Source organism: Chiloscyllium plagiosum, unplaced genomic scaffold (assembly GCF_037043375.1).
Source record: "Chiloscyllium plagiosum isolate Xiang-an unplaced genomic scaffold, Cpla_swu_hap1 HiC_scaffold_6, whole genome shotgun sequence".
Classification (NCBI taxonomy): domain Eukaryota; kingdom Metazoa; phylum Chordata; class Chondrichthyes; order Orectolobiformes; family Hemiscylliidae; genus Chiloscyllium; species Chiloscyllium plagiosum.
The window spans coordinates 122,959,176-122,980,789 of record NW_028270144.1 but is presented as its reverse complement, the minus strand read 5'-3'; the positions used below and the strand labels follow the sequence as shown (position 1 = coordinate 122,980,789).

The window sequence follows — 21,614 nt, the reverse complement described above, 5'->3', positions numbered from 1 at the left end:
CTTTTCACTGTACTCAGGTACGTGACCACAATAAATTAAATCATTGAAAGGGTTAATGTTGGAGACTGAGGTAAATCCTGCCCAAAGTGATGATGTCATCAGTCTTGGGGAGGGAAATGAAGGATACAGATGTACCATTGATTGTCTCTCAATATTCTTAGAAACAATGTCTAACTAGTTAATGTAAGTTCTACTGAATTGCCATCATGCAATAAACTACATCTCGTTAAGTGCCTCTTCTTGTTAGGACTCAGTCTTGGTTAATCCCACATCATTATGACCCAAATAGACCCTGAGATCCAGATTAGGGAAGAGGACTGGTGATAGCATCCTTCTATAGCAAAGATCATGTTGAATACAGGAATAGGAGGAGGCTATTCAACCCCTTGAGTCTACTCTGGAAATGGTAATCCACTTATGGGATGTGGGTGCTGTTGGCTGAGCCAGTGTTTATTGCCGTCCCTAGTTGCCCCTTGAGAAGGTGGTGGGTAGCTGCAGGTGATGCTGGAGATTTAGTGAGGGAATTCCAGATGTTGAGGCCTAGCAACTGGATGCACAGTCACAGAACCCCCTCATAACATTTTGGACGAGGCCAAGACACACAAGTTTATTGGTTAAGTGCTTCTCAAATTGCTGCAGTCTATGGGTAGTCCCACAATGTACTTAAGGAGGGAATTCCAGGACTTTGACCCAGTGACAGTGATATATTTCCAAGTCAGGATGATGACCGAAGTGTTAAATTTACTCTTATAGCCCATGCTTCCCAAGAATTCGCCTAGCTCTTGATTTATTTATTCACCCTCTGGCCTCAGTGTTATCAATGCCACATCAGTACCACTGCTTGCAGTGTTACTAAGACTTATCACCACGGAAACCACACTCCTGTTTTTTGAATCCATGGTATTTGTGGGAGTTGGTCACTTGCTGATGGCTTTGGTGGTGGAATATCTTCATCATCCATTCATAGATCCCTGCACCATGGTGACCCTCTGGGACATAGAAGCGAGTGCTACAGCTGCTCTGTGAAGGCTAACGAACAAGTGACCACACGGAGAGGGAATGAAAGACCTCCGGGCCTGCTCCACCATTCGGTAAGATCGGATTTTAACTTCAACTCTACACTCCTATATCTCCCTGATAGTATTTCATCCCTTAGGTCATCAAGAAGCTAGCTATGGAAGAAAGTGAGGACTGCAGATGCTGGAGATCAGAGTCAAAACGTGTGGTGCTGGAAAAGTGTGGTGCTGGAAAAGTGTGGTGCTGACATTCCTGATGAAGAGCTTATGCTCAAAACGTCGACTCTCCTGCTCCTTGGATGCTGCCTGACCTGCTGTGCTTTTCCAGCACCACACGTTTTGACAAGAAGCTATCTACCTCTGCCATACAATACTTACAGATTCTTTACCCACTGCCTTTCAAGGAAGAAAATTCCCAAGAATCATAACCTCTGAGAGAAAAAATATGTTTCCTCATCCCTATTTTAAATGGGGTGGGGGGGCACGGGGCTTATTTTTAAACTCCAATCCCTAGGGTACAAAGGCTATAAATCACCACAGCCCAGAACCCCAACCATGCTGCACTGTTTTATTTCCCCTGCTTTCTTTTACATTTGAGAGAAGGGGAGGGGAGGCAAGGATCCAAGTTTCTGTTGAAACTGAACACCCACCCACCCACACTAACATATACACACACACTAACATTTACACACACACAAACATATACACACAGACACACACATACACACACACGCACGAACATATACACACACACACGAACATATACACACACACACACGAACATATACACACACACACACACACACACTAACATATATACACACACACTAACATATACACACACACACATATACACACACACACGAACATATACACACACATGAACATACACACACACACTAACATACACACACACACACTAACATACACACACACACTAACATACACACACACACTAACATACACACACACACAAACATATACACACACTAACATATACACACACTAACATATACACACACACACAAACACACACACAAACACTAACATATACACACACACACAAACACACACACACACTAACATATACACACACACACACACTAACATATACACACACACACACAAACACACACACACACAAACACACACACACACAAACATATACACACACACAAACATACACACACACACACAAACATACACATACACACACAAACATACACATACACACACACAAACATACACACACACACACACGAACATACACACATACACAAACATACACACACACACAGGAACATACACACACACAGGAACATATACACACACACACGAACATACACACACACGAACATATACACACACACACAAACATACACACATACGAACATATACAAAAACACACGCACTCACACAGGAACATATACAAACACAGAGGAAATCACACCCACAAGGACACATACACAGAGGAAAACACACAGACAGAGCTAGATCCCTATGTTAGTAAGGCCTGGTGTCTCTCGGGGTCAGGTCATCTCTGGAGCTCTAGTGGAGGGGGAGGGGGTGGAGCAGGTGGGTAGTAGAGATCCTGATGCTAGGATTTCAGCCCCAATCTCTTTTCTAGCTCTTAGTACCAGTGTGGACAGGAATGCTGGTATCCCATCTACAGGGAACACCAGCACCTCAACTGCTCTACTGAAGGGCTAGCATGGTCGGGAATGCTGTTCTCACAAATTACCCCCCTCCCCCACATCCCATACACATAGAGGAAAACACACAGATACACATACAAACACACATACTGAGGAAAACACACAGACACATACACTCAAGAACACATACAAACACACAGAGGAAAACACACAGGCACTTACATAGGGACACATACAACACATACAGGAAAACACAGACACACACAAACTGAAAGACCAGGACATATATATACAGGAAAACACATAGGAAAACACACACACAGGAAAACACAATAAGAGAGTGGGACACATACACAGGAAAACACAATAACATAGAGAGTGGGACACATTGACAGGAAAACACAGATGCACACAAACACAGAGACCGGGACACATACATATACAGACACACACAGGGACACATATACAGAGAGTCATGGACTCAGATACATGCACACACAGGGCCACACACAGACAGGGACGTACACATATGCACTCACACACACGGAGACAGAGGCACACACGTATGTTCATCTATGGCCTCCATTTGCATTTTCTGAGTCTCAGTGTGCAAATTCATGTAAATCAAATCCTACATGATTTATTCAGTGGTGCATTGCTCTGAGTGTATAGCCGGCACAATGACTGAAGTAGTGTGCTCCCTTATCTGTAACTGCTCAACTCAGTAATGTGCATGCATCTAGGTGGGAAGTTAAAGCAAAACTTGTTTGTCAAGTTATAATGTTCAACTTCTCCACTATCTCTGTAATGTTATATAAAAAGCTAAATATAACTCAGTGATATGAGGAGGAGATCTGGAAGCTCTTGAGCTAGATCCCTATGTTAGTAAGGCCTGGTGTCTCTCGGGGTCAGGTCATCTCTGGAGCTCTAGTGGAGGGGGAGGGGGTGGAGCGGGTGGGTAGTAGAGATCCTGATGCTAGGATTTCAGCCCCAATCTCTTTTCTAGCTCTTAGTACCAGTGTGGAGAGGAATGCTGGTATCCCATCTACAGGGAACACCAGCACCTCAACTGCTCCACTGAAGGGCTAGCATGGTTGGGAATGCTGTTCTCACAAATTACCCCCCTCCCCCACATCCCATGCTGGCAGCACCAACCTGCCCCATGAAAGCTTTGATTGACATGGCATCTGGTCGAGGAGAAAGTGAGGACTGCAGATACTGGAGATCAGAGTCAAAGAGTGTGGTGTTGGAAAAGCACAGTCAGTCAGGCAGCATCCGAGGAGCAGGAGAGTCGATGTTTCGAGTATAAGCTCTTCATCAGGAATTCAAAGAGCTTATGGTCGAAACGTCGACTCTCCTGCTCCTCGGTTGCTGCCTGACTGGCTGTTCTTTTCCAGCGCCACATAACGTCGACTCTCCACATAATTTGACTCAGTGGTGACCATGATAACCCTCCTTGGCCAGGTAAACCCATCTGAGATATTGAAGTCAGGAAATCTGCCATCTTTACCCAGCCGGGTAAAGAGGAGCAGGAGAGTCAATATTTTGGGCATAAGCCCTTTATCAGGAATCAGAGGGCATTTAATCTAACCTGAAACAAAATGGATTTGGGCTTTCACTTTCAATAGGCTTATTTGTTTTTACATAGGGAAAGGGTAATTAATTAATTTGTTAATTAACTCTCATTTCTCTCCCCAGACGCTGCCAGACCTGCTGAGCTTTTCCAGCAACTTCTGTTTTGATTTGTAAATAATGTATGCCTTGTTGATCTAGCGTCCAACACAGTCATCACTAATACAGAAAGATTCTTCAAGGAATATTTTAGAAGACAAAATGTTTTTACTGTCTTTACGACTTTTCTCCAGGGTATTCATGGCAGCATTCTGGTGATTGGTCTTCGAGTCCCGAAGATTCCAGGTAAAAGCCTAAAGTATTGGCAGCACAATCCTCAGCACTTTTGCTGCCTTCCATTCAGTGTCTAACGGGACAGATGTATTTTGCAGTGGGAGTGACTCAGGAGCTGGCGGAACTCTGACTTGGATAGATACGGGCCTCTGGAGATGAAAACCAAAACATGGAAGCTTGCTTACTTTTACATCTGCTCCACTGCATCGTGACACAGTTAACTAACAATGGCAAAGGGTTTGATAAATTTTACTGGCTGGAGAGTAAATCAAGACTTAGTCCTGCTCCTGCTGTTCTTTAGCTCAAACTCTTTGTGAAGGGGGTCAGTCATGGAGGGGATGTGAGATAAAGTGGTATTAGTATCATCCCTGGGCTAAAGTGAGGACTGCAGATGCTGGAGATCAGAGTGGTGCTGGAAAAGCACAGCAGGTCAGGCAGCATCCAAGGAGCAGGAAAATTGACGTTTTGGGCAAAAGCCCTTCATCAGGAATCTTTGTAGGGAGAGGAGAACTTCTTCAATGTAGGCATCCTTGGAAGAGGATTTGCAGTAAGGTTAAAATCAACTAGGCAAAAGTGGGTACTGCAGATGCGGGAGATTAGAGTGGTGCTGGAAAAGCACAGCAGGTCAGGCAGCCTCCGAGGAGCAAGAGAATTGACATTTCAGGCAAATGTCCTTCTTTGGGATAAAGGGCTTTTGCCCTAAACATCAATCTTCCTGCTCCTCCGATGCTGCCTGACCTGCTGTGCTTTTCCAGCACCACTCTAATCTTGACTGTAGTCCATCTGGTCCAGGTGATTTAACATTGAACTGTTCTACGTTCATTGTTTCACAGCTGCTTCCACATTCTCTGCAAAATCCACAAACAGGACTGTCTGGGAAGAGCCATCGTTTTTACCTGTTCCTGTCCAACAGAACCCATCTCTTCCCACCCCGACTCAATGACTTCACCCCTTGTCCAGTGACTCCCCATTTGCATCCATGATTCGTCTGACGTTTTACGTCAGTTTCAGATTTGTGCAATGCCTTTATATGCCCATCCCCCATCAGGATGGTCTCAGGGCCCTTCACTTCTTCCTGGAAAAAGGTCAGAACCATTCCATCCATCAACAGCCTCCTCCACCTGGCCAAGCTCATTCTCACTTTGAACAACCTCTCTTTTAACTCCTCCCATTTTCTGCAGGTCAGAGGGGGTTGCCATGGGAACCTGCAGTGACTATGCCAGTGTCTTTGTGGGGTAGGTGGAATATCACTTGCTCTAATCCTACTCCAGCCTCACCCACAACTCTTTCTCCGGTATATCAGTGGCACCATCGGTGCTGCTTCCCTCTCTCATCCAAAATTGAGAAAGTTTGTCAATTTCACTTCCAATTTCCACTCTAATCTCACCATCACCTGGTCTGTCTCTGACTTCTCCCTTCCCCGACATCTCTATTTCCAGTTCTGGGGATAGGCTAGCCACTGATACAAAACAGCCAGTTTTGCTGAAGAATCACCAGTTTCGAAACAATAACTCTGCTTTCTCTCCCCACAGATACTGCCAGACCTGCTGAGTTACCTCCAGCATTTTCTGTTTTCGGTTGAAGTGTTTTCAGGATGGTTTCTTAGAACACCACGTTCTGGAGCAAACCAGACAGCAGGCTATAATAAACCTGGTACTGTGCCGTGAGACAGGATGAATTAATCATCTCACAGTGAATCCGCCTCAAGGTTGCAGTGACTGTAATATGACTGACTTTTACATTCAGTTTGAGAGAGAAAAAGAAGTCCGTCCAAGACTGGATTTTAAACTCAAATAAAGGGCAATTATGAGGGCATGAAATCAGAGCTAACAAATTCGGTTAGGGGATTGAGATACAATGGCAGACATTTAGGGGATATTTCAGAAGATACAACCAGAAAGGAAATGCCAAGGGGAAGATCTAATACTGTCTGTGCTTAACTAAAAAAATTAAGCATTGTATTAAATAAAGAAGTCATATCATTATGCAAAATACAGTGGCAGGTCAGAAGATTGGACAGAATTTAAAATACAGGAAAGAACTACTAAAAGATTTGTAGGTAAAGCCATAGTCCCAGAGGGCTGCTCTCTTATCAGAGAGAGAGGTATGACTGGTGTGGATGGTCACCACACCTTAGGTGAGGTCAAGAAGGAAGAATCTTCACTGTAAGCCCAGCCAGTGCAGGAATCAATCTACACTGTCGGCATCACTCTGTATTATAAATTAGCCATCCATCCAACTGAGCTGATCCATCCCAAGGAGAGAATAATTAAAGTGCAAAACAAAAATGGTCAAATGAAAACTGGGTGTCAGAGATAGATATAGATTTCAAGAGGGAACAATGGTCTGATAGAAAATTAATCTGGGAAAATACAATCTTCACTATAGAGGAGTAGATATAATTCCAGATTTTCTTTTGTTATTGAATTCAAACTTCACTATCTGCCATGTTGGGATTTGAACCCTGGTTTCCAGAACATTACCAAGGTCTCCAGAGGTCTTACAACCTTCTGCTTCCTTAGCCAGCCACTCTTCTGTCCATGTCAATGTGTGACCCCTGACACTATTAGCCTATAGTGCTCATGGTAGGAAATAATAGGGAAGGAGGGACTCAGGAAGAATTACAAATCACTAGGGAAGTGGTACTGGGCAAATAGAGCTGCGAGCTGACAAGTCCCCTGGTCCTGATGGGCTTCATGTTGTCATCTCAAAATAGGTTAAAAGTGTGAGAATTTATCCATTAGTTTTAACTTTCTAAAATTCCTTAGATTTGGGAAGGTTCCATTCGATCTGAAAATAGTAAACACTATTCCTTTATTCAAAAAGGGAAGAAAGCAGAAAGCAGGAAATGGTAGGTCAATTAGCTCAACATCTCTAAGAGAGAAACCAATAGAAGCTATTAAAGATGTTATAACAAGACAGAGAAAAGTCCCTGGTAATTGGGCAGAGACAAAGTGGCTTTTTTGAAAGGGAAATAATGTTTAACCAATTTATTGGAGTTCTTTGAAGAAATATAATGTGCTCTGGATAAAGGGGAACTTGCTAATGTACTGTACTTGGATTTCCAGATGACATTTGATAAAATGCCATATTGATAGCTGTTGAAGATAGGCTAATAGTTTAGGGGGTCCCATATTGACATGAAAAGAAGAGTGGCTGGCTAAGGAAGCAGGGGGAGGTGATGGCCAAATGCTATTATTGCTGGACTATTAATCCAGAGACGCAGGGAATGTTCTGGAAACCAGAATTCAAGTCCCAACATGGCAGATGGCAAAGTTTGATTTCAATATCAAAAGAACATCTGGAATTAGGAATCTAATGGCAACCATCAAACCATAGTCAATTGTGGAGGAAAATACCCATCTGGTTCATTAATGTCCTCTAGGGAAGGAAACTGCCATCTTTATCTGATCTGGCCTACAGGTGTCTCCAGACCCACAGTAATGTAGTTGACTCTTAACTACTCTCTGGGCAATTGGGTGTGTACAACAAATTCTGGTGTCATCAGCAATGCCCACATCCAGTGAATGAACTTTAAAACAAAAGGGCAAAAATGGGTCTTTTTCTAGTTGGCTAGATATCATGAGTGATGGGCCACAGAGATCAATGTTTCAGGCTGAACTTCTAGAAGAAAGTGATGGATAGATTCTTAAGGGGGGGGTATCAGAGGTAAATGAGGACATGCAATTCGAAACACAAACAGATTAGCCCTGCCCAACGTCTCCTCCCAGTTGGTAGGAAAACCTGAAAAGGTTCACTAAGTGTTGAGATTAATCCAATTTGGTAACAGGGAATATTCTGTTCCTTTTCCAGTTGGCCATGGCGAAACAATAACCCAGGATGATGTACAAATAGATGGGGTGAGGGGTGCAGGAGGGAGAAGAGATAGGGGATTGCTGGGTGATTGGAGACAATGGACACACATCAATAGGTAGGAGGTCATAGACACCCACCCTTAGAATTGGCAACTCTTTACTACCAATTCCACCGGGCAGAGGTGGTCCTGGTTTGGCATCTGAAGGGTAGGTCCTGTAATGAGGCAACTGGTCAGTACTGCACTCAGATCCCAATCTCAACGTCTGTGAAATAAAAACTCACATTACAGATGGCAGAGGCTCCATTGAGGCAGCTCAAGGTCAATTAGGAGTGGGCAATAACTCCCAGCAGAGCCTGCGATGTTCAGCTGCAGAGAAAGAATTTCTCAAAAAAATAAATACAGAGCTCTGAGCATCCCTGAGACTCAGCCAGGCTGTCATTCACAAGCATGATCACAACATGATCAGGAGAGCTTCAGAAAATAAAAATCAGACCAGACAAGGCAGTGCTATCCAACTCTGCGGGAGAAAAGGAAGGATCGACTTGTTTGGAACAAGTTGAACACTTCAAGCATATAATTTCTTTGGTTGTGAATCACGAAAAGCTCACTATGACTAATATTTGAAGAACAGTCATCAGAAAATCACTTGGAAACCATGGCAACAGGCTCCCAGGGCATCACAATCATCAAATCGAATGTTCAATTTTATTCAGCAACTGCAAATAAAGAGAGAGGCAGGTGGCATTCAAGAATTGGTTTGAGTATCTCTGAAAACAATGAGTTTTTTTTTTACCCTGTGATTTCATATCACAGATCCCATCTTGCTCAGGGTATCCAACCCCATGTAATTTCTCCCCGATAGCTGCTGCACAGTTACTAAAAGGTTTTACCAATGTGCTCTTGGACAGGGAATCCATCAGCCCCCACCTCTACAGGTGGCACCAGACCCAGACCACCCCATTAACTCAATGCCCCCTGAAGTGGCAAAGCAAGTCACCCCATTATAAAGCAGGCACTGCAAATTGCAGGAAAAGCCTCACCAGCACGGTCTCAAGGCAGCCAGGGTATGGATAGTTTCCTGCATCCCACTGTTCACTTTGTGATGAGGTGTCTCAGCACTACCAGGAATTAAAAACATTTCTTGGGGTCTTCCATGACTTTTCTTAGTATTTTCCCTAATGTCAGAGGCCATAACCATTTGGTTAAGTAATTTGTAGCTGTATCCTAAAGCTTCTCCAAGTCTGTACCTTTATTCTCAGACAATCACATGCCATCACATCAGCATTACACTACTCCATTCCTTACATTTGCCCATTTGGACCCAGATGGAAGAGGCTATAACCCAAATGCAACAAGATCTGGACAATATCCAGGTGTAAGCTGGTAAGTAACATTCCCTGGTACCTGTGTGGTGCAAGTCCAACCTCCATCCCGTGACATTCACTGGTATTGCCATTGCTGTATCCCCTATGATTAACATTTTCGGGGCTCCCATTCGTTAGAAGTTGAACTGGTCTAGTGAGTTACCATATAAATGCTGTAATGACAATAGGCTCGGAATCCTGCACTGGGTAACTCACCTTCTGACTCTTCCAAAGCCTGTGCCCACCATCTACATGGCACAAGTCAGGGGTGTGATGGAATATTGAATACTCGCCTGGATGGGTACAGCTCCAAAAACACTCAAGAAGCTAGACAATATCCAGGACAAAGCAGCCCACTTGATTGGTACCACGTCCACTCCCTCTATCACTAATACTCACTAGCAGCATTGTGTACCATCTACAAGATGCACTGCAAAAATCCATCAAGGCTTCTTAGACAGCACCTTCCAAACCCATGACCACTTCCAATCAGAAGGACAAGGGCAGCAGATACATAGGAACACCACCACCTGAAAATTCCCTTCCCAGCCACTCACCATCACTTGGTCAAAATCTTGGAACCCTCTTCTTAACCTGGTAAGGAACCTGGTATGGTAGGAAGATCGTATGAGGAAAGGCTGAGGCACTTGGGGCTGTTTTCATTGGAGAAAAGAAGGTTTAGGGGTGACTTGATAGAGGTGTACAAGATGATTAGGGGTTTAGATAGGGTTGACCATGAGAACCTTTTTCCACGTATGGAGTCAGCTATTACGAGGGGGCATAGCTTTAAATTAAGGGGGGGTCGGTGTAGGACAGATGTTCGGGGTAGATTCTTTACTCAGCGAGTCGTGAGTTCATGGAATGCCTTGCCAATAGCAGTGGTGGACTCTCCCTGTTTATGGACATTTAAACGGGCATTGGATAGGCATATGGAGGATAGTGGGCTAGTGTAGGTTAGGTGGGCTTGGATCGGCGCAACATCGAGGGCCAAAGGGCCTGTACTGCGCTGTATTTTTCTATGTTAACAGCACTGTTCATCAAATGGGCTGCAGGGGTTTAACATAGCAACTCAATACCGTCTGTTTCAGGGTAATTAGAGATATGACAAAAAATGTTGACCAAGCCACAACACCTCTATCCAATAAACAAATGGGGGAAAAAGAAATCTGCTGCTCTTTCTTCAGTGATGGTCAACATCTTTCCTTTTTATCCAATTCGTCATTCTTGGGATGTTGGTATTACTGGCCGGTCCTTACTACCTATTCCTAAGCTAACATACTCCTGCAGCATTGTCTGATAGGGAATTCCAGAACCTCTGGTCCAGTGACCATGAATTAACAGCAGATATTGCTTCAGATTAGGTGGTTTGTGGGGCTTGGAAAATAAATGACAATGACACCATGCACTAGACTTGCATTTGTATCCACGATGGGGAAATTTGACAGATTTCCTTTTGGCAAACCTCCTGTTATGAATATGGCCCCACCACATCAGAATCCTGTCACAGTCACCACATCGTATGGAAACAAAAAATGCAGGAAGGAAGTTGCTTTTTTAAAACTGAATGATTTTCTATCCATGATATTAAGAGGGCATTGCCAAAGTGCTGCAGAAACACACCAGTGAGATGACAAAGGCTTGAACACAGACTTTCAACCAACCTTTTCAATTGTAACTATTTGCAACAATACTGTGGCTTTAAGTCGTCATTTTGTCCTGTTTTTTTTTTTTTGAAGAGGGGTTTTAAGGCAGAGATGATAAGCAGTCTACCAGAGCCACTAGAGTAAATAGTGTGTGAGACCTTAGGGTTTTGTTTTAGAAAGTTGGAACAATAGAAGCAGCCTGAATGGGTGTAGTCAAGTTCTACCCACAGACAGGAATTTTAGCTTTAGCATTCAGCAGTTGCTGCTGGGGGTCTTGAAGTGGAAGCTATTCTTTCTTTCTCTTGGCTTGCTACTTGGGTTCTCTGCTTGCTACTGGAGTTGCATGTGAGACAATCTACTTTCTGAATTTGCCTTTGCCATGAGTGTGTTTTGAGATATAACTATATTGGAAGTTAATTAGTAAGTTACTGTAGCTATTATTCTGTTAAGTTTTCCAATAAAGTTATTCCAATTCCTTCTTTCTATTGTTGTATTTTAACTATAATGGATGAATGAAGTATGCTTTGCTTTAAATCTGGTAGTCTGACCAATCAAACTACATCTGGAATGCAACATCTTTCATTTAAAGTAAGAAAAAGTTGTGTCGAGACTATGTTATGAATATTTTGAGGCGGCTTGGTCTGGTCTGGTCTGGTCCATAACACATGTCAGTGCATGCAAATGTGACAAAGCCTCATACCAAGAGGGCAAGAGGGGGGTCTTTGAGGGAAAGTTTCATAATCCCTGTAAGAATGTTACAGACCACAAGCATCCATTTGTCCCATCATGCATCTGCTGGCTCTTTGAAAGTAGGATCCAATTAGCACCATTCTCTGTCCTTTCCTGAGAAACTCTGCAATATATTTTCTTCTTTGTGTAATTATACAATTCACTTTTGAAAATCATTATTCAATCTGTTGCTACAACACTCTCAAGGCTGTACAATCACATCATTATCATCCACATTAAAAAGGAATTTCATTTCAACCCTTGCTTCAATGAGATGACCAAACTTCCCATCAATTTAAAAGGCTCACTGAATGGCACGATTGTTCTTGTGTAAATCATTCAGCAATTTGCGGTAGATCATTGCACCCAAATCACTCTCCCCAAAAATGGAAAAACAATGTCAGAATTATTATAACACACCCTTTTATTTCTTTATCCCCCAGGAATTAAAATTCCATAGTTTTGTACACTATAGACATTTTCAAAATTTAGCAGCATGAAAGTCACTCAAGGCAGATGTATGGCACCACTTTTTGGGGTCGTAGTGTTTAGAAGACTGGTACAAACAAATATTTAATGGGGAAGGGAGGGAGAGGCACACACAAAAGAGAAAGAAATTACATGTCAGACTGCACTGAGTGCATTAAAACTACAGTCTCAATCACTACTCCATGTACATAATTAATAAACAGCCTGTTGTACATTCTCAGTGATTTAGGAATAGCCTTGAACCAAAGCCATCGAGCTGATTGATAAATCAAAGTGAAAGACAGGGAGAGAAGCAAAACTTATTGACTGACGTGATGAAGAAACAAAAAGATTGAAAGCATTTCGTTGTCGACATGTCGAGAAACCATGCTTCAGAAACGTACAAAAACAATACCCAGCAGCTAGTACCTCTCATTTGTTGGGTACAAGTCAACAGTTTATTGTTCAGATGGAATAATTCACAGGGTCCGCTCTCGGTCACAACCAGCACCCCACTCAATTATCCAACAATTGTATAACTCAATTATACAATCTGAAAGGTGCAAAGCACTATTATCCAGCACTTCAGAGAGATCATTACATCCATTTCAGACAAGAGAGGAATTTCACCCATGTGTTAACTGATGCACTGGAGTGCATGGCAGAGATACAACCTGACAGTGCTCTCGCTCGCTCGCTCGCTCTCTCTCCCTCTCTCCCCCCCCCCCCTCCCCTCAGTTCTCACCCAGCCCACCCACCTCCCACCCCCTTTCCTGGAATTTGGCGATGAAAGGGTTGAAGTGGAGGAGCTCTGGGTCAGGAATGGTTGCATTGTAGGGTTCAGGAATGGTTCAGTCGTGGTGAGCGGGCCGCTCTGATACGCAAATCGAGATGGACAAGGGGGTCTCTGCTTGATCCCACATGGTGCTAACGATTGTTCTTGGCTGCATCCTTTGCAGCAATGATCAGTGGGGTCAGGCTGGACAGTGGCTTCGCTAGCTTCAGGAACTGGTGCTGTGGGCACAAGAGAATAAAGTGGGGAAAAATAATTAATCATCGAGTCAGAGAGATGTACAGCATGGAAACAGACCCTTCGGTCCAACCTGTCCATGCCGACCAGATATCCCAACCCAATCTAGTCCCACCTGCCAGCACCCAGCCCATATCCCTCCAAACCTTTCCTATTCATATACCCATCCAAATGCCGCTTAAATGTTGCAATTATGCCACCCTCCACCACATCCTCTGGCAGCTCATTCCATACATGAACCACCCTCTGTGAAAAAGTTGCCCTTTAGGTCTCTTTTATATCTTTCCCCTCTCACCCTAAACCTATGCCCTCTAGTTTAGATTAGATTAGATTAGTGTGGAAACAGGCCCTTCGGCCCAACAAGTCCACACCGACCCGCCGAAGCGAAACCCACCCATACCCCTACATTTACCCCTTACCTAACTCTACGGGCAATTTAGAATGGCCAATTCACCTAACCTGCACATCTTTGGACTGTGGGAGGAAACCGGAGCACCCGGAGGAAACCCACGCAGACACGGGGAGAACGTGCAAACTCCACACAGTCAGTCGCCTGAGGCGGGAATTGAACCCAGGTCTCTGGCGCTGTGAGGCAGCAGTGCTAACCACTGTGCCACCGTGCCACCCTAGTTCTGGACTCTCTGACCCCAGGGAAGACTTTGTCTATTTATCATATCCATGCCCCTCATAATTTTGTAAACCTCGATAAGGTCACCCCTCAGCCTCCGACGCTCCAGGGAAAACAGCCTGTTCAGCCTCTCCCTATAGCTCAAATCCTCCAACCCTGGCAATATCCTTGTAAATCTTTTCTGAACCCTTTCAAGTTTCACAACATCTTTCCGATAGGAAGGAGACCAGAATTGCATGCAATATTCCAACAGTGGCCTAACCAATGTCCTGTACAGCTGCAACGTGACCTCCCAACTCCTGTACTCAATACTCTGACCAATAAAGGAAAGCATACCAAACGCCTTCTTCACTATCCTATCCACCTGCGACTCCACTTTCAGATGTGTTTTTTTTCCTAAAGCACGATGGACGTGGTTTGCCTGTCTATTTATAACACACAAAGCCTCCTGCCCAATCTACAAGAAGCCATGACTCAGTTGTACCACTCTGCCCTTTGAATCACATAGTTATTGGTATAAGAACTAGGAGCAGGAGTAGGCAATTCAGCTCCTTAAGCCTGCTCTACCATTTAAGAGGATCATGGTTGATCCCATCTCGGCCTCTACTCCACTCTCTTGTCTGCTCTCCATAGCCCTTTAACCCTTCACTAATTAAAAAAAAAATCTGTCTGTCTGTCAGTCTCCTCAAATTTATTCAGTGCCCTTTACCCGAAAACCATGACCATTTGTTGTAGATTGCCCCACAAAGGAAAACGCATGCTCTGTGTATACTTTGTCAATCCCCTTTAGCATCTTAAAAACTGCTCCGAAGACCAAAACACAAAATTCAGGCCCACATTTCTAATGCAGCACTGAGGGACTACTGCCCTATTGGAGGTGTAATCTTTCGGATGAGGTATGAAATCAAGTAACTGTCTGCCCAGTCTGGCAGGCAGAAAGAGACCCATAGCACTGTTCATGGAACAGAAAGGGGAGTTACCACTGTTGTGTGGCCCATTTTTATTACTTTATTATGGATTTTTTTGGTAAGTTTGCTGTGTCCAAATTCCTACATTAAAACTAACTGTACTTCCAAAACAGATGAGGAGGATTTTCAATTAGCTAGATGGCTGGTTTGTAATGCAGGGTGATGCCAACTGCATGGGTTTAATTCCCACATCAGCTGAGGGGACCATGAAAGACTCTTCTCCTCTATCTCTTTCCTCACTGGAGGTGTGGTGACCCTCAGATTAAACCACCACCAGTTGTCTCTTGCTCATGAAAGACCAGCTCTACTGCCTGATAGGACTATAGTAACTTTATGTTTAACTTAAAAAGTAAATTAATAAAGCTGTTGTCAATGCTCTATGAACATGACACAAGATTGTCTTCTCATTTAAAGATGTGTTTTGAATTCCACTGCTGCAGGAAATGGCTTTTCTGTATCTGTCCAATCTAACGTCTTCTCACTTTACACAAGACAATGAGATAACCGCTTAGCTTTCTAATCATAAGGCAAAAGTGAGGACTGCAGATGCTGGGGATCAGAGTCAAGATTAGAGTGGTGCTGGAAAAGCACAGCAGGTCAGGCAGTATCCGAGGAGCAGGAAAATCGATGTTTTGGGCAAAAGCCCTTCATCCTGATCTTGTTTCTAATCATAATCCAAGTTCTGTAACCCATCCTCAATGTTACTCTTTAAGCTTACTGAACAGTGGGCGGCATGGTGGCACAGAGCCTGAGACCCAGGTTCAATTCCCGCCTCAGGCGACTGACTGTGTGGAGTTTGCACGTTCTCCCCGTGTCTGCGTGGGTTTCCTCCCACAGTCCAAAGATGTGCAGGTCAGGTGAATTGGCTATGCTAAATTGCCCGTAGTGTTAGGTAAGGGGTAAATGTAGGGGTATGGATGGGCCGCCGCTTTGGCGGGTCAGTGTAGACTTGTTGGGCCGAAGGGCCTGTTTCCACACTGTAATGTAATGTAATATAATCTAATTTGTTCTATCATGTTTCTATTAGCTGTTTCAAGAGCCATCCAGTTACTCTCTGATAAATTGTCTGCTCATTTGAAGTTTGGCATTCTTGCATTTGCCCTGGCTAAAAGCGAGACTCCCCAAATGCTCTGTAACAGACCACTGCTATCACCGCTAACATTAACACCTAACTAACCTGAAGCAACTCCTTGGATGAACCCCTCTTCTCGACATCCATCTCCAAGCAACGGTTCAAGAAATCCCTGAATACAGGAGATAGCCTTTCAGGATTCTGTAGCTCTGGCGTGCCATTTGTTGCTATCAGATACAATGCCTAGTGAAGTGAAATAACAAAAAAAATTACAATTAATAGGTCATCAACAGAAAACAAAAGCTCAACTGTAGTTGACTTAGGTCCTGCTTGAAGTTATTGCCAAAAATTTCTTTTCATGATTTATGTGATTCTAAGCCGCTGAGCTGTGACATTGAATTGGTTGGGAAGATACATTTAGAATACAAAGGCCACAATTTGCTGTGAAAACTGATAAATGTCGAGAATTGATAAATTGCACTCACTGAAAAATTGGATTAAAAAAATGTACGAAATTTTAAATAAATTAGGCCTCAATTTCTGATCTTAGCCAACCCCCATAAGAAACGACAGAGTGGGTGACTGAGTGATATGTGTGCACGTGTCGCGTGGGTGTGTGAGGGGTAGGAGTGGGTGTGGATTTGGTGAAGTTGGCCACCCATATTCCACTATGATTTGACTATTTGCAAATTTAAACTCGACTCAGCAAGAGCACACTCTCCCTAAAAGAATAAGGAGTCACAAGGTTGGCTTCAATGGTGTCATTATGGACTCAGTCAGCCAAATGCCCACTACTCGCTAGGATATCAATTCCCATTCGCTCTGGGCAGGAGTTCAAGTCTGAACATATACCAGGAGGTCTCAGCAATAAAACCTAGCACCTACATCAGATAGATCAGGAAGCTGCTCATGAAAGTAGGTCTCTCAAGCTATTGTATTTCAGCATTTTGTTAATGTTTTGAAATCACTCAAATTAAATAAACACAGTCTTACCCGGAGGGGGTTCTCATTCAGGTATGGAGGCTCTCCCTCAATCATTTCAATTGCCATAATTCCCAGTGACCAAATGTCTACTTTGGGGCCATATGCTTTTCGTGTGACCACTTCAGGGGCCATCCAGTATGGTGTCCCCACCATCGTGCTCCGTTTACTCTGCTCTGGCGTAATCTGAGCACAGAAGCCAAAGTCGGCTGAGGGAAAGAAAACAAGAGCTAGAGATTAGTGTCATATTACTCAATAGCAAGCAACTGGCATGTTGGGTGTATGAAAAGATGGGCAGGAAAAGGTCAGCTGCTCCACAGAGTCTGCTGTGTTACCAATGGTTGATGCATCGTGACTAGACATTTTTTATAACTGCTTCCAACCCCAGCTACACAATGCAAGCAGAGTCATGTAGCATGGAATTAGACCCTTCAGTCCAACTCGTCCATGCTGACCAGATATCCCAATCTGACTGAGTCCCATTTGCCAGCATTTGGCCCATATCCCTCTAAACCCTTCCTATTCATATACCCATCCAGATGCCTTTTACATGTAATTGTACCAGCCTCCACCACTTCCTCAGGCAGCTCACTCCATACACACACCACCCTGTGTGTGAAAACGTTGCCCCTTGGTTCCTTTTAAATCTTTCCCCTCTCGCCTTAAGTCCTCCTCCACCCTTGGAAAAAGACCCTGGCTATTCACCAATTAGCTGAAACATTTAGGGAAAGACTGCAGTCAGGTCAGCTCTGTGATATTTTTACATTTACCCAGTGTGGTCTGGTCAGGAGGATCTCCTTGTGAGTTTGCTCCAGGGCCAGGCTAAAGAAACCAGCAACAAGCTGAGGCAGCAGCTTGTAGAGGAGGTCATAATTCCCAACCTTTGTGTCCAGGTGTCCTGGGAGAGGGAGCACCCCACTGGTACAGTCAAAGCTTTTGGAGGGAGGTGGGCACCCTTGGAGCTGCAGTGCATTGTCTCCTCCAACTCCATCTTGGTTTAGTTCCTCCTTTGTTTCTTCACCTTTCCAATTTTTATTTTGACACTGACCCTTGTGGGCTGTGGTTGTAATTGGATGACCAGTAATTGATTGAATTGGTCATAAAACGAAAAAAAGTTTCTGGAGAACAGGAATGTGCCCAATGATTAAAATGTATCGGGCAAAGTACTGATTGTCCACTTGTGGCAGAGGCTGGTATTAGCGGACAAGTTTAAAACTAAGGGGTCTCACATCTAAGACAAAGATGAGGACAAATGTTTTTCCAGTGTTGAGACACCTTGGAAATCTCTTTGCCCGATAGCAGTGGAGGCAGGTCATTGAATATTTTTGACAGGTCCTTGCCAAACAAGGCAGCACTGTCAGGGATAGGCAGGCTTTTAGTTTTGGGGTCACAATCAGAGCAGCCATGATTTTATTAAATAACGGAGAAGGCCTACTCCTGCATCTAATCATTGCACTTGCATGTACTTCCATAAGGGACATGCCACAGGATGTGCATGTTGTGAAGTCTGGCACACAGCATATTGCCAACTGGATTTGTTCCAGATGAACAGATGCTAGTTGCAAAATCCTGAAAATCAGGCTCATTTTCCCACCATTCACACATTTCTTCAAGAAAACTAAGGTTTCGCAACATGCCATGTACAAAACATGATCTCCATATATTAAAGAAAAGCCTGACAAAGTAAAGACACAGTCATTTCCAACAGTGTCTCTCCCTTCAGAGTGAGGACGAAGCAGGACTAAAACATTCTTTGTACTGATCCAATTCATTCACAGTGTGTTGGCCCCTTTGGCAGGGCTGGTACTTATTGACCATCCCCAGTTTCTCAAGAAATTGGCATTAAGTACTGAGTATCTTGCCATGCCATTTCAGAGGACCTTGGAGATGTGACTGCTTTGGTCTGAAGCCTTGTGTATTCCATTTTGTTATCCAGAGCATAGCAAGTTCACTTCTGGTAAGGATGTCTCTCTGCCGTGAACAGATTTCTAAGAGCGCACAGACCCCGGGGTGCCCTAATGCTCTGTCAGCACACTCAGCTGTTGCATTTTGTAGCCATAATCATGAATCCTATCCCATTCTCTCATTTACCCATTTATCACATAACATGGTCAATATTGCCCTGAAATGTTCATGTCATGTTTCTCTTCAATTCTCCTTCTCATAATTTTCCAAGACTGGGATCAATAGATGAAATTGTTGAAAAGAGGTGGGAGGAGTTTTACGGGAGGTTAAAAACCAGTATGAACAAGGTGGTTCAGTATCCTGTTTCTGTCCTGGAAATACAAGAAAAAATATAAACTGACTTCCCTCATCCCTTCCCATCTGTTTTTCACTCTATTGCTACCCTGTATTGTCAGCCTAATAGAGACTTGCCTCACTGGGGAAAAAATATCAATGGCTCCTCAGAAAACATATCCATATTAAATGGATCATCAATTATTCCACACTCCCACCTACATGCAATAAATTCTTGATGTGGAAGAGGTGAAAGTTTATCTACGACTACATTACATAAATTCAAGAGCTCTGTTCCCACTGTCTTCTAAAGGAACAGAATTTCAAAAACTCAAACCATCTGAGAAAAAAATTAAATCTGTCTTAAATGGGTGACCCCCTAATTTCAAGGCAGTGATAACTAGTTCCAGAATATTTTAACAGTATTAACGCAATTAGTTTATCTGATCGGGGAGGTCAATAATAAGGATTAGGGCTTTCAGACATAATTTATATTTCATTTGGAATCGGCGTACAGATTGTTCTGATACAATGCTTGGCTTGTTAACACAAATTGGCTATAATGCGACTGATGAATTGTGGGTGCTGTATGGATAACACAAACTTTCTACTGAACGGATATAGTGGTTTTCTACAGCAATCTTCTACAGCGCGATTCTCTATAGTGCTTTTCCATAGCGCGATTTTCTCTAGCATGTTGTTGCAGAGGAATGCAGCTATTGTGTTATAGCAGAACAACCTGTATATTCAGTATTGATGGGGTGAAATGGAGGAGAATAGGAGGACATTGGTATCGAGAGTAAATTCCAGCACGGACCCACTTCTGCGCTGTAAATCCTACATCATCCAATGTAAATACTGCGTGTTCCTGTAGTCATCCAATCAATGGTCAAGGCATACTCTGTAAATCGAACAGCAATTTTCTTCACAAATATCCAGAATCAGAAATACCCCAACACTGCCTTAGAATAACCTTCAGCCTTTCAGGCTTCCATACCCAATGTCTGTTTCCCACTTTAGGATCTGGCCAGTATAATGTTTTCCTCCAAGTACTGAGAAGAATGTAAAAATTAGATTCCCTACAGTGGGAAACAGGCCCTTCGGCCCAACCAGTCTATACCAACCCTCCGAAGAGTAACCCACCCAGACCCATTTCCCTCTGACTAATGCACCTAAAAATATGAGCAATTTAGCATGGCCAATTCACCTGACCTGCACATCTTCGGACTGTGGGAGGAAACTACAGCACCCAGAGGAAACCCGCGCTGACACAGGGAGATTGTGCAAACTCTGCACAGACAGTCGCCCGAGGCTGGAATCGAACTGGGGATCCATATGCTGTGAGGCAGCAGTGCTAACCACTGATCCACCGTGCCGCTCTTCAAAGATAATGTTCTCCCTTCAAAAGGGCAGGTAAATATCACGGATGATGGATTGGATAGCGCTTTCAAAAAAAAAAATCTGCATTTCTGTAGGACCTTTCACACGGAAATCAATGCATAGTCAATTCTTTCACCCACTGCAGGATCTGTTGCTGTCGCCCAATCAACCACTAAACATAAACTGGTCACAATCCAAGGCTGGAACACAAAAATCCACACTGAGATTTTCTGATATGGGGAGGAGCAAAGGACCCCTGATTAGAACATAGAACAGTTCTGCCTAGGAGATTGTGCTGAACAAGACAACTTAAACTAATCCTCCTGTGTGCCCCTAGTCGCGTTCCCTCCATTCCTTGCATATTCATGTGCTTATGGAAAAGCCCCTTAAACACCCCTATCATATCTGCCTCCACCACCACCCCTGGCAGAGTGTACCAGACACCTATCGCTGTATTAAAAAAAACTGCCCTTCACATTGACTTTGAACTTACCTCCTCAAAAGTTCCCCTGAATAGTTCCAATGTGTTCACCTGTGCAGAACAGTACTTCCCTATACAGGAAGTTTAAACTTTAAATTGTCGGCTTTACCTTGCTGAGACAGTGGCACGAGTTCCCATGGCAGTGGGAGTAGATGGTCATATCAGCAGAGACCTCAATCTAAATCTTTTTCCGGCCCTATACTAACCTGGGTTTTACATGGATTGAGAGCTTTTCCTAG

The 21,614-nt window shown here is 43.7% G+C and overlaps 1 protein-coding gene and 1 pseudogene across 5 annotated transcripts in view; both read right to left on the bottom strand.

Annotated features, from left to right (window-relative positions):
* Window positions 1-1,700: 1,700 nt before the first annotated feature.
* LOC148149848 (uncharacterized) lies at window positions 1,701-5,496 on the bottom strand (annotated as a pseudogene).
* Window positions 5,497-12,535: 7,039 nt separating this feature from the next.
* The window catches only part of pak1 (p21 protein (Cdc42/Rac)-activated kinase 1), a 236,992-nt gene continuing 227,913 nt past the window's right edge, over window positions 12,536-21,614 (bottom strand). For all 5 annotated transcript variants that reach the window (XM_087988411.1, XM_087988413.1, XM_087988412.1 and 2 more), the window contains 3 exons: window positions 17,289-17,485; window positions 16,401-16,538; window positions 12,536-13,611 (listed from right to left, as the gene is read on the bottom strand). In XM_087988411.1, coding sequence (XP_087844537.1) covers window positions 13,525-13,611; window positions 16,401-16,538; window positions 17,289-17,485 — 422 coding nt within the window. In that variant the 3' untranslated portion in view covers window positions 12,536-13,524. The remainder of the gene's footprint in view (window positions 13,612-16,400; window positions 16,539-17,288; window positions 17,486-21,614) is intronic.